Source organism: Pholcus phalangioides, unplaced genomic scaffold (assembly GCF_987345545.1).
Source record: "Pholcus phalangioides strain wild (caught in Gottingen) unplaced genomic scaffold, Ppha-v1.0 ptg000009l_1, whole genome shotgun sequence".
Lineage (NCBI taxonomy): Eukaryota > Metazoa > Arthropoda > Arachnida > Araneae > Pholcidae > Pholcus > Pholcus phalangioides.
The window spans coordinates 44,339,176-44,352,831 of NW_028301602.1; the positions used below are offsets into that span (position 1 = coordinate 44,339,176).

The 13,656-nt window shown below is 41.0% G+C and overlaps 1 protein-coding gene across 1 annotated transcript in view; it reads right to left on the reverse strand.

Moving 5' to 3' along the window:
- Positions 1 to 1,232: 1,232 nt before the first annotated feature.
- Positions 1,233 to 13,656, reverse strand: part of LOC149083148 (prostaglandin E2 receptor EP3 subtype-like) — a 35,288-nt gene continuing 22,864 nt past the window's right edge. The window contains exons 2-5 of the mRNA XM_089236789.1: positions 10,745 to 11,158; positions 4,084 to 4,303; positions 2,208 to 2,250; positions 1,233 to 1,299 (exon numbers count right to left, since the gene is read on the reverse strand). Coding sequence (XP_089092915.1) covers positions 1,233 to 1,299; positions 2,208 to 2,250; positions 4,084 to 4,303; positions 10,745 to 11,158 — 744 coding nt within the window. The remainder of the gene's footprint in view (positions 1,300 to 2,207; positions 2,251 to 4,083; positions 4,304 to 10,744; positions 11,159 to 13,656) is intronic.

The window sequence follows — 13,656 nt, forward strand, 5'->3', positions numbered from 1 at the left end:
AGTGTGTGTCTGGTGACATTTTTTTCCCTCGCATCTGGCAATTTCCCAGCTGGATTGTCGAGAGGAATGTCCATAGTAGAAACAGTATCTTACTGTTGTGGCACTTATACAGTGGACTCTCGTAAGACAGAATTTATTGTAGTTGCAGCCCTGAAAGTGCACTAAGTTTGGATTTTCAGTGGAACCAAATGATGTGATGAATTTTAGATTTTTCAACAGACATTTTACATGTCCTGTATTACACTTAAAAGTTGAAAACAACGAACAAAATTTTGCATACTACTAGAACATACTTTCCAAAATTATCACACGGTTATGTAAATTAGTCTATAAAGGTATAAACAAGATTACTGCAGCTCGTCTGGCACTACCTATCATTTCTTGCAAAAAGAACTTTGTTCTCCACCTAACATATGTGTCTACCATTTTTTACTTCTTCCTTTGCTGTCCATTTTGAAATGTCTGAACGTACTCCATTGTTGTCTGGATGTAATTTTCTGTCCCTTCATTATTCGTTGTCCTTTGTATTTGAAAGCCATAAAATTATTGTTTCTTAGAGGCTTAAGACGTTGCATGCAACTTATACATCTCTCTGTACAAAACCACTTTATCTATTATTACATACAAAAGTTAAAAATTGGTATATGAAAGTATTTTAATTATTCAGGATTTATTTGATAAAACGTCCCTGATTCCATTCACTTGATTGTGATTTGAATAATTTTGTGTGACAAAAAATGGGTCCATTTCGGAATGAGCATTAAATATAATGTACTTTTCCCATAAGTGTAGAACTTTTAATGAATTTTCACTCAACTAGTTTGTGATTGTTCCAAAAGCAGAGTGTTTTTAAATGTTTGTGAATCTTTTTTTTCAGAAAAAGGGAACATGTTTGTGTAAAAATTTGGGCTAAAATGTAAGAAAAGTGCCTGCGTTTGTGCTTCAGATGGGCAAGTGTTATAATAAAGTGAACCTTGGTTGTAAATTTTTGCTTTTGCAGGTTATTCTGTGAAATTGGTGGTTTTTCTAAGTTTAAATTTAAATTTTTAAAGTGTCTTATAGTATCCACATGTGCATTGAAACATGAACTTCAGCATTAGCTTTTAAAATGTAATATTTTAAATCTTGATTTCATGTAGACAAAGACAGATTTTTTGATTGTTTTTGGAATTGGAAAAATTTCGACAGATCTCTTTCGAGTGCCTGAATACTTACTTTCATTATTCTCGCCATCAGCAAGATGCATCATCCTCCCCTTGTAGCACCTGTCTTCTGGTCTGCAAAGCTGTGTCAGGTTTTCTATATGATAGACAGGAACAGTTTACGACAATACACACATGCATAAATTAGTACATGAAAACTCTTTATATAGTGGTACTGTGTTGTAATGTGGTCGAAAGAGTGCCACAAAAGTGGCAAAATGTCATTTAAAAGTAGTTATGTCATGTTTTTGTTTGATTGTTGATGCACTAGAATAATCATAAAGGTTATTTTGATGTACATATACAAATGCAAAGTCACAACAGGCAAAATGCCCGACGAGGTGGCTGAGAATCTTAATCACCAGGTCACTCACTCTGAAACTTTCTTATTCCCTAACTAGGTCACTCACTCTTCCACTCGCTCATTCCCTAACTAGGTCGCTCACTCTCACTCGTTTACTCACTAACGAGGTTGCTCACTCTGTCACACTCTCAATTACCAGATCATGCTCTTGCTCACTAGGTCACTTGCAATATGTTATGCGCTATGTCCAAAGCTAGGGCACATTATCAAGTGATTAGCTATTTCAGTGATTGGCCACTACTATTATTACTAAATCACACATGTAAATATTCCACTGAGGAACTTCTAACAAATTAGTACATGCCAGAAGGTGCCGTGTACCTCCTAACGTGAAGTTTGTTTCTGAGAAATGCTTTCTGTGTTGAAGTGCTGTCATCTGTCTTTTGAATTCGGAAGCAAACAACTCGGCAGGTTGTTTTGCCTGTTGGATTCTGTGGGAATTTTGTAAAATGTTCATTCTATAGTTTTCATGTAGCGAAGCCGCTTTGTTTTATTGGGTAAAAAATAGTTATAGAGAAATAATAATTTTTGGTACTGTATAGATTTAATCAATGACAATGTGAATGTTCGGTTAATATATTAGTTACATAGACTACTGCTTAAATTTGGGTTAGAAAAATCTCTGCTCTACTTTTATTTACCTGAATGTTATAACACAAGGAGATTTGTAGTGTCCCGATGATTCTGAAATGGAAAGAAGAAAACGAATGAGTGAGAGAGAAAATCATAATTTCATGATCCTACAGAGGTTTTCCTTTAACCCTTTAATTGGGAAGCACTGAAATATCCAGAGGAGAAAATTTTTGAAAGATTATGTACCAGGACTGGACAAATCCCAGGTGCCAGGTTACCATGGCGACTAAAAGATTGGTATTGCCCCCTAAAATGTTCTTTGTGTAGTTAGATGCTGAGAGCAGCACCAAATGCTTGGAATTTATAGCAGCTTGTCTGCCAATATACAGGGTGTTCTCTAAGTGTTATCTTCTCACAGCCCTTATCTCATCAACCGTCCATCATAGAGGCATGTTTCCAATTTAAAAAATGCTCTACAGGCGTTCCAAAATTACCTCCTACCAATTTTGAGAGTGAAAATACAGCGTGTAAAGCAAAATAAAAAAAAATTAAATTTTTATACCCACGGTCCCCCTGTATTCTAACTACCAATTTGAAAGTTGTTGCCTTGTTTCTTTAATGCCAACAAAATAAATAAAAAGTCCATGTTTCTAAGTGCAATATGCACAGAGATATTCGAATTCAAAAAAACGAAGGACATTTGGGAGAGAACAGCGTTAAATGCGGAAAAAAAGTTTTACCCTCACTGTTAAATGAGTTGTTCCCAAATGTCCTCCTTTTTCCCGTATTCGAATATCTCTGTAAATATTGCACTTAGAAACATGGCGTTTTTTTCGTTGGCATTCAGAGAGACAGGGCAACAACTTTCTAATTGGCAGTTAAAACACAGGGGAACCATATAAAAATTTAGATTTTTTTATTTTGTTACACACCGTATTTTCACTTTCAAAACTGGGTACAGGGTAATTTTCGAACGCCTGTTGAGCATTTTTTAAATTGGAAACACGCCTCTACGATGGGCGGTTGACGAGATAAAGGTTGTGCCTTTATCTCTCTTTAGATCTTAAAGGTTTGTGCACTTAGAGGACACCCTGTATGAAAGAGGGTCAATATGTCGTGAAAAAGTCAAAAGAAGCGTTATTTTGGACTTTTTCTTCAGGTAAAATTTTTTTCTGCCGCCTAGATTTTTTTTTTTTATCGCGATTTGTCCAGCCTTGGGTTATATTAATCAAATGAGGTGTCCCGTGAATGAATGCTGGTGCGTGACGAGAAATATATTGCCAATATTTAAAAAAATATGGGATGTTGCACTTCTCTTCATTGAACACGCTTTAATATATTTGATTTATGTTGAATAGTATAAAAATGTCATTTATTAGAGATAGGCGGCCTTTTCTCAGCCAAATATATCAAAGAAACACATATTTTCTGGACTTCGTGCCGAGGTGAACTTGGAAAGAAAAGTCATCTGGTCTGTGCCGTAAGCAGGGTCGTGTCTCCAGTGGTGTGGATGGTTGCATGCTTGCCCGGATTGAAAGAAGGCCTGGGTTCGATTCCCGGTGAAGACCAGATGACTTTTTTCCCACGAGTTCTTATTACTGTTTGTCATGTTTCTATCATTATTGAAGAATGCACACAGCAATATTTCTCCTCCACACATGGCATCTCCGTCTGAAAAATGCGAGGGTTAAAATTTTTTCTCGTTTGGCTTCTTGTCCAGAAATAGGCGATGTGTAGCTTTGAGCCATTCTGCTTGTAATTATAACAATTTCACGAACAGCTCACAAGTACAAATCGAATGTTTAGGAGTTGCTTAGAAGCATAAATGCCGAAACGAGCTCAAAATGTGAAATGCATTTACTTGATAAAATATAAGAAAACCATGTCACGCTTTTTGAGAACAAGACTGCCAAATAGAAGAGTTAAAGAGATTTCCGTACTCACCGCGGCTGTTTGAACGCGAGTTGTTGTCGATATCAGACTGCAAGCTGCAGAACTGACAGAGCGGCTTCAGGAAACACCTCAGGCTCCTACGATGAGATCTCCTGGATAGCACATAAACCAGAGGGTCCAGTATGAAGTTGAAGGCTGTACAGATATCCGCTATCCTATAGAAAGGATGCTCTTTCACGTTCGAGTTTGACTGTGCTATGATTATCGTTACCTTGTGAAGAAAAGAAGAAGCGAATATCATTTGTTATGGTGATCGCATTCATTTATTCTCGCTCACACAAGCACACTATGCTGTTTAGGGAGGAATAATTTGTCTTATGAGATCACAGTTATTGAATATTTACTGAAACTGCTGTGAGAAAATTTTATTTATGTGTGGGAAGTAGAAGATTGAATTCTAATTGTTCTCTGAAATTTGTGAATGAAAAAATATTTATATAATTTCTTATCTTTAATTTGCATCCAAAGAAAATCATGTGTATTATCACTCAGAAGTACGGCAGTATTCCCCACAACTTCTTTGCTACTACTACTACTAAACCACACATGCACTTCGTCCACATTCCTCTATTTCTAACGAATTGGTGCGTGTTGTGAACCTAACTTGAGGTTTGTTACTGTGTAATGCTTGTTATGTGTAGTGTGAGTATTTCCCGCAGTGGGCACTTAGAGGCAAGGGGATATAGGATTGTTTTTTTTTCCCGAGGTTGATCGCCTCAGGTTGGATAGGGAAAGAATTGGTATCTGCAGACAATTTCTTTTATCGTCTAATGCAGTGGTTCTTAACCTTTTCCACTCGCGGTGACCCCACCCCCCCTTCAACTTAAAAAAATAATAATTTATTAACTTATTTTACTTAACCTGGAGCGGCCGGGAAACACAGATTGGGGGACTGTTACTCTATTACTACTTGACCGTATAACGCACCTCGTAAACATTTCTCTGAGGAACTTTTAATGGATTGTTCACATGCCGGAACGTATTTTGTGCGTGCGTGGAATCAATGTGTTCATGTTGTCAGAGTTATGATTGTTTTTGTGCTGCCATCTTTATTCCATGTTTAGAAATGAAAAATGGCAAGTTCCTGAATTTCCATGTTATGCAAGTATCGTGGTGAAGGGCTGCCTGCCCTCTGCAGAGAGACTTTTTCAAATGTCAGACCGGCTCGCATTTGCGACAGGAAGAGGAATTCTCCTTGTACACTCTGCAGGTAATTTTTTTTGTCGCTAACTGACCTAGCCCCTCACTCTAGTCTAAGACAGATTTATGGTTTGAGGACTACACAAATTTCGCCCCCTCCCATTCTACTATAATTTCCTTGATTATTCATTCCTCAGATTTGCCACCCTGGGCTATAGTGGGCTATAGCTCTATAGCCCACTTAGCCCGTGTAAATGCACTTCTGGAAGAAGCGTATTTGAAGTGCAGTGGTCTTGAGGGTTACGGTCCAGGACGGAAAATTCGAGAGGTCAAGGAAATTAGTAAAATGGGGGAACACTCTGCCTTAAGAGTGAGGGACTAGGTCAGTGATTGACCCAGAGAGCTTGCGAGCGTGTGAGTGAACAAAAGAGTGACCGAGAGAGCAAGGAACCAGGTCAGTTAGCGACCAAACGAGTGACTTGAGAGTGAGAGATCTGTCGGTGAAGTGACCAAAACAGTGGGAAGCATGTGTGCACCCAAAAGAGTATACACCGCCAAGAGTGTCTCACCTAGAGAGTGTGTAAGCATGTGAGTGAGTGACCAAAGAAGTATTCAAGTGCGTGAGTGACTAAAATAGACCTGTGGGGAGCAAGGGTACAGATCAGTGGACGACCAAAAGAGTGACCTCAAGAGTTTGCAAGAATTCGAGTGATCAAAACAGTACATAAGCATGCAAATGGCGAAAAGAGTAACCTAGAAAGTGAGGGACCAGGTCAAGTGAGCGACCAAAAGAGTGACCTATAGGGTGTGTAAGCTTGTATGTGTCCAAAAGTGTACACTAGAGAGCGAAGAACTGGGTCAGTTAGTGGTCAAAGAGTGACCAAGAAAGTGTGTAAGCATGTGAGTGACCAAAAGAGAGTCAGAGGCGTATTTACAGGGGAGTAACCGGGCTATAGCTCGGAATGGCAAATTTTTGGAACATTGTACAGCCCTCAGACAGCAAAACCGCTGCTGCGGTGGTTGAGTGGTCATAATGACGGACTCGCGTCGCGAGGATCCGGGTTCGAACCCCACCGTCACCGCAGTGGTGGTCGGCTGAAGTAGGTTTTCTGTGGTTCCCAACTTCGAGTCGCAAATGCGAGCCGATCTCACCATTAAAAAGTCTCGCCACAGAGAGGAACAGGCCTACAACGATTAATTATTCAATCATTACACTTCACTCATAGTTCTAAAAACTGGTGGAAGATGGCAGCACTACACATAACAAGCATTGCACAGAAACAAACTTCACATCAGGTTTCACTACACGTACACGCACATTCCCGCATGTACCAATTCGTTAGAGGTTCCGCAAAGGAATATGGACGAGGTGCATGTCTGGGTTTAGTAGTAGTAGTAGACAGCAAAACCATAAAGCCGCTTCTGTCTCTTATTATCTGCATGCAGGTGAGAAATGGCATTCATTAACTCATTTCACGACATCCCACAATCCTTCCACCATCAACAGTACAGCCATCATTAGCTTTCGAATAGTGACAGGAAACGTGAGCACCAGCGAAGCACACACGCATTGTGATCGGATTCGTATTTCATTTCGGTCGAGCGCCATTCAGAGATCGCGCTCCGTCCTCTCGCTGGAAAGCTCTCGTCAAATAACGAGTAACGATGTGCATTGACGAACGTTCACCGTCTATACGCCGTGGGATTCGTCTCTCAACCCTTGAAGGCATTAAGACACATTTATCTAGTGCACGACATCTAGGGATAGGAATGTAAATAGCGCACGCTGGCCGTGTTACATAGTATATATAGTCTTCCGGATAACGTCAAGTCACGATCTTCCCAGAGCCGTATCACAACTTCACTCACAGCAGCGTCGATGGTAACAAGTTTTCCCGATGAATAAAACATCGATGTACTATAATTTACCGGTAGGTAAAGGGCAAGCAACTTGAACACACACACACACTCTGCTATAATAAAACAGGCGTGATATTTTACGACTTTTCCGCTGAAGTGCTGCTACTCGAATGTACCGACGCAGATCGTAAACGCGAAGGGGGTTTTCGCCCTTTTTACCGGAAACGCATGATAAACATTCTTTACCATCGTAATAAATGTGACGCGTCGTCGATGCCAACAGCTAGAAAATATAAAATAATAATATACGAGAAAAATCGAATTCTCGCGTAACTTTTGAACTGTATTATGTATCGATGAACTCGTAAACGTTCGGCCGAGGATTCGTTGTATGTTGTTTTCTTTTTTCCGTATACTTACTTGTAGGAGGAAAGTTATATTGAGGAAACATCTTCAAAAAGTGGCGTTACTCAAACTTATTTGACCTTGAGGGAACCCTTAATATGCGTGTTCTAGGGCAGTTGTGGAATATTCTAATGGGGGAGAGGGGGTTGACAAGGGTGAGAAAATCAGATGAAAGGGGAGCCACGGAGAGAAGAAATAATAACACGAGAAGAAATAAAGCTTTCCTGTGAAATATGGTGGTTAAAAAATGCGACTACAGTCGAATCCCGTTATAACGACTCCAAGAGACCGACGAAATCACTTCGTTAAAACGAAATTTCGTTATAAAAAGAATTCCAAGTCTTTGTCCTATTTGCAATGTTCCTATGCAAACTTATCTGGGGGATTAGAAAAGTGTTCGTTAAAACGAGATTTTCGCTATAACAGTGGCGTTAAAACGGGAATCGACTGTGCTGCTTTCACAATCCAGCGATGCTGTCCATGAAAACAGGGCCATCTTAACCCATGATGCTTCTGTCGTTCTAGTGCAGTGTTTCCCAAAGTGGGCAGTATCGCCCCCTGGTGGTTGATGGAATGGCTCGGGCGGGGGAAGCAAAACAAGGAATACGCGAATTCTTTCTTTTTTTTTTAATATTAACACTAGAACATAGTTTCCCAAACTTTGTTTCATCGCCCCCTTCATCAGAACTTTTTTTTGTGTTCCTATAGGTTCACATGAGAGTTTGGGAGTGATGAGAGGAAAAAAAATTCAGATGAAGGGGCCGATGGAGAACATAAAGTTTGGGAAACTATGTTCTAGTGTTAACATGTAAAAAAAAAAAAATAATTCGCGTATATTCCTTGTTTTTCCTTCAAGGTATTCCAATTTAAGTTCCCCTATTCCCCGTTGTTTAGAGACGCCGCAGTTTATGTAATTCCCAGTGTCCTTATCTTCGAAGTTGCGTCACTCGAGGCACTCTTTAATGGTGTATGATCCGAACGAAATTATTTACCGTATCATCGAACACTTCACCGTTTAATCATGAAATTACTCGTCCATAGCGTATGAATATCACGTTAATTTTGTTTTACTAATAAGCAGTAAAATATTTGCTTTTGTAGGGGGAAAAAAAGTAATGCGCATTAATTCTAACATAAAAAATATACCCCTCTAGGGCCTAGGTTTCATTTTTGAGTATTTGATTGTATCAATATGGATAAAAAAAATTAATCGAGTATAAGTAGTAGAATATCATAATCGTTTCAATTGTTTTGTATTCGCAGGGAGAAAAAGATGCATAATTAAATTAAAGAGTGTTGCCAACAGCAATATTTGACAATACGTCGTTAAAAAAATATAATATTACCCCTTGGGCGTTTATTTTTTTCACCAACACAGACAAAATAATTCATACGCTATATACCAAAGGGTTCTTATAATCCTTTTTTTTTTCCCCATTTCCCCTCTCCCCAGTGCAATAATCGACTTACCTTCCCTCACCCCCTTGAGTAATTAGTTTTCTATTCGTTATTTGTTTTTTTTTCTGTAATCAATTTTACATTAATTATCTATTTTGGTTTATCTTTTATAACTTCCCTTTCACTTGTTATTCAATTCCATTTTTTTTCCAACTCCTGTTAATATCTATTTCTTTTTGCCAAATAAATTCAAAAACTAAACTAAAAAAACTGTTTTTTTTCAATATTTTTTCAAAAGTTGTGAAAGAGGTTCAATGAATTGTTCTTCACTTATTGGTTCCAGTCAGTACAACAATATACGGGGTGTCCCGTGGAGGCGGATTTGTCACCTGTGGGGCTACACGAATTTTGCCGCCCTTCTCACATTCTGGTCCAATTTTTTTGACCACTCATTTTGGTGTCTAAACTCCTGTAAATACGCCTGTGTGCTTAAGTAAGTCACTCTTTTGGTCATTCACATGCTCACGCATTCTCCAAGTCAGTCTTTTGGTCATTCACATGCTCACGCATTCTCCAAGTCACTCTTTTGGTCATTCACATGCTCACGCATTCTCCAAGTCACTCTTTTGGTCATTCACATGTTCACGCATTCTCCAAGTCATTCTTTTGGTCATTCACATGCTCACGCATTCTCCAAGTCACCCTTTTGGTCATTCACATGCTCTCACAATGCTCTAGCTCGTTTTTTTTTTTTGTCGTTCACTGACCTGGTCCCCTAACTCTCTGGGTCACGCCTTTGGTCAGCTCCATGGTCGCATACTCTCTAGGTGACTTACTTGGTCATTCATATGTTTACCACGCTCTAGGTGACGCTTTTGGTCATCCACTTGCTTGAAGACACTCTTGGTCACGGTTTTGGTCATTTACCTACTTGCACAAGCTCTAAGTCACTCATTTGGTCATTCACAGGGTTACACATACTCCAAGTCACTCTTGCGGTCAGTCCCATGCTCACATACGCTTTAGGTCACTCACTGGCCTGGTCCTTCGCTTTTGAGGTCTCTCTTTTTTATCCTTTACATGCTTGCACACGTTGCCACTGTTTTGATCATTCACTTGGTTGCACACGCTCTAGGTCACGGTTTGGGTCATTCACATCCTTGCACGCACTCTAGGTCACGCGTTTAATCGCTCACACACAGACCTGGTTCCTCAGTCGCTAGGTCACTCTTTTGCTCACTCACTCACATACTTGCAAACTCTTTAGGTCACTCCCTGAACTAATCACCCGCTCTCTGGGCAGAGATGGTTTCATGGTGAGCTATACACATTTTGTCGCCTTCCTTACATTTTTATAATTTTCTTAGCAACTCATTCCTCAAATTTGCCACCCTGGGCTATAGCCCGCTAACCCCCCCCCCCCTGTAAATGCGCCACTGGTGTCCTGTAAGTCCTAATGCGGTCGTTATCTCACCTAAAGGTTTGGTTTTCAATTTGAAAAATGCTCAAAATGTGTTCAAAAATCATTTGTACCAGTCGCAAGAGTGAAAATACGGTGTTTCCTAAAGGTGCTGTTGTACTGTTGGAACCGTGAGCAGAAGACGCCGATTTCAAGGTGCGTGGTTTCTCACCAGGGCCGCAAGTAGATGTTTGGTCACCCGGGGCAAGTGAGCATTTATGGCCCCCTTATAATGTTGAAGAATAGGTTTGAGAATAAAATTTGTGCCCCGTGTGTGTGTCTGGTCCAGCGCCCGGGGCAAGAGACCCCCCTACTCCCCCCTTGTTGCGGCCCTGTTTCTCACTGATCAGAAGTTTTGTGTTTTGTGCGCTCGTCGAGAAAGTGTCTTACCATCTGCGGCAGCCAACAAGCCACGAAGAAGACGCAGAGAGCCACCATGAGCTGCGCGAAGGAGAGTTCTTCGTGGGTGGTGTTGTTGAAGCTGAGCTCTTTGCTGTTTCGGCCGACGACGGTCCTCCTCGCTACGACGCTCCTCGGTCCTCCGATCTTGCAGAGCACCCGCACGACCGCCATGTTGCAGCACACGATGACGGCGCACATGGCCGTCCCGAACACGAACACCAGGTAAGCGTACGCCACGTCCGTCGGCTCGGTGGCGTAACGGTAACGGGTGCACACGTGTCTCCTGTCCGGATTCCTCGGGTCGTAGTACAGGCCGAACCCCAGCAGCGGCAAGAAAACCAGCGCAAGCACCAAGAACCACAGCGTGAAAATCGCTCTTTTGATCAACTTGTACGTTATGCGCTGCAAAAAATAAATAAATCAACCAATTACAATCATGCTTCAAACACGACACGAAAACTGTCTGTCAAAAAGTTTTGGGCGGCTGCGTTTTTGCTGCAGCGCGACATAGGTGGCACTAGGTTCAGTATACGCCGCTTATTAGAATCACTGTAGTTCTGTTATTGTTATTACTTTTGTCAAGTATGAAACGGATCAATAACGTAATATGGGAATAAATTCCTTGAAAATTATCGGGATTTCGGTCTATGTTATCAATTTGTTTTCGTCGAAGTTTTTCTTTTTGCATATTTTGAAACTAAGGTTAAACCAGATCAATTTTTTCCTATATGTCATCGTTATAAATCTGCTGGATTATGTAGGAGGCCAAAAGACTCCCTTATTGACGGAAATTTCTGTACTCAGGTTCAAAATGTCCTAATCGGGCAGTAAGGTTAGTGTAGATCATGGGCGGAGGTACGGGGGGGGGGGTCAACGTCAAAGGTGGAGTCGACTGATCTAATGTATATATATGAATTGACATCATCGTCGTGCCCCCCCCCCACAGGCTTTCAAGTCTATTTCCGCCTATGGTGTAGGTGCCGAGTTAGTGTAGGTGATATTGTATCGGACTGCGAACCTGAAGACCAAGGCACTTGTAGCCATTGCCTCTGTGACTCAAGATGGCAGTGGTGGTGTTTTTGAAATTCCCTTCCTTTCGTTCATGGTCAGTGTCTCTCAACTGACCACATTCACAGGTCCTCGCCAAAGAGTCTATATGGAACGTACCGTACATTATAAAAACTGTATAATTCGTAATGAACATTAGACAGTTTCATTCTAAGTCCTCACAATTTCTTCAAAAGAAAAGGATTTTATTTTGAAGGGGGAAAAATCATGTTTTATAGAACAATTGAAGAAAAATTGCATGATCTAACATTTTTGAAACCTTTTCGTTACGTTGGAAAGAAAAACGCAAGTTGTCCCGTTCGACCAAACGGGGCATATGGTCATTGTATTACTAATAAACCACACATGTACCTCGTCCATATTCCTATGCGGAACCTCTAACGAATTGGTACATGCGGGAATGTGTGTGTACGTGTAGTGAAACCTGACGTGAAGTTTGTTTCTGTGTAATGCTTGCTATGTGTAGTGCTGCCATCTGCCACCAGTTTTCCTAACTATGAGTGAAGTGTAAAGATTGAATAATTAATCGTTGTAGGCCTGTTGCTCTCTGTGGCGAGACTTTTTAATGGGGAGATCGGCTCGCATTTGTGCCTCGAAGTTGGGAACCACAGGAAACCAACTTTAGTCGACCACCACTATGGCGACGGTGGGGTTCGAACCCGGATCCTCGCGATGCGAGTCCGTCATTATGACCACTCGACCACTACAGCGGCTGGTCATTATACTCACAACCGGAGTTTTTTCAGATATAGCTATCACTCGGTTATTATTATCATAATAATGATCCGAGTCTCAATGCAAACACTTAGCGGCGTCTACTGTACTAGGGTCTGTGGTGCCGCCTAATGTTTGTATTCTCTTCTTGTTCTGATTCCGTAGTGAGAAGCTGCAATTATATTATAGGCTACCCCAAGATTTTTTTTTCCCGGAAATTTTTGAAAAATGAGTACCAGGGCTACTGCCGTCAAATTTTGATTTCGGACGGAGATTTTCGCCTCCAAAACTTGTGTGTTGATGGTTTGATTCCCATGGAGATGACTCGTACATCTGTTTTTTGAGTGATATCGATATTAAATACTGACCATGAGCCAGGGGAATCTCAAGTTTCTTCGTGAAAACTACATACACTGCTTAAGCAATTTATTCCTTCACCGACCCATGGCAGTGGTATCGACATTTCAGAGACTCCATCAGTCGCGCCTTCTCAGATAAAAGACAGGAACTTGGGCTGATCGTCCACTACGGAAGCGTAAACATAGCATGCGCAGATGTGTGTGTGTGTACGAACAAGACTGTGATCCCATTGAACAGAAAATGTTTCTGCGCAGATGCAGTGCGATGGTTTAACCACTCACGCCTTTCCCAGGGTTTTCCAGTTTCTCCCTCCCTCCTTTCCCGCGTGAACATAGAAGCTGAAATTTGATAATTGACATCCATGGGATGTGAGGGTAAGTGGTAATCGATGAAATACCATTTACAACACGAACGTCTTCTCAGAGTTTGTGACAGATGTATCATCAAGTATGGACTAGATCAAGTATGGATTAGTTTTTGAATATTTCTTCAAGACTATTAACGCGAACACACTCGGCTGCACGGACTGCAGCCACGAGCTGAGCAGCGTGTTAAGGCGCGTATACATTAGCGATCGGATAATATAATGTAAGCATTTTCAATTGGTCGCTGTATGATGCTGTGAACGACGGACTAATTCTTTTTAAACACCACCACCGGGAGTCGGTTTTCGGACAAAAAGGAACATAAGGGAAGTTCATGTGCCCACGAACGCATTAGAATCGCGCCAGGGGTCTTACTTTACATGTTCTGCTCAA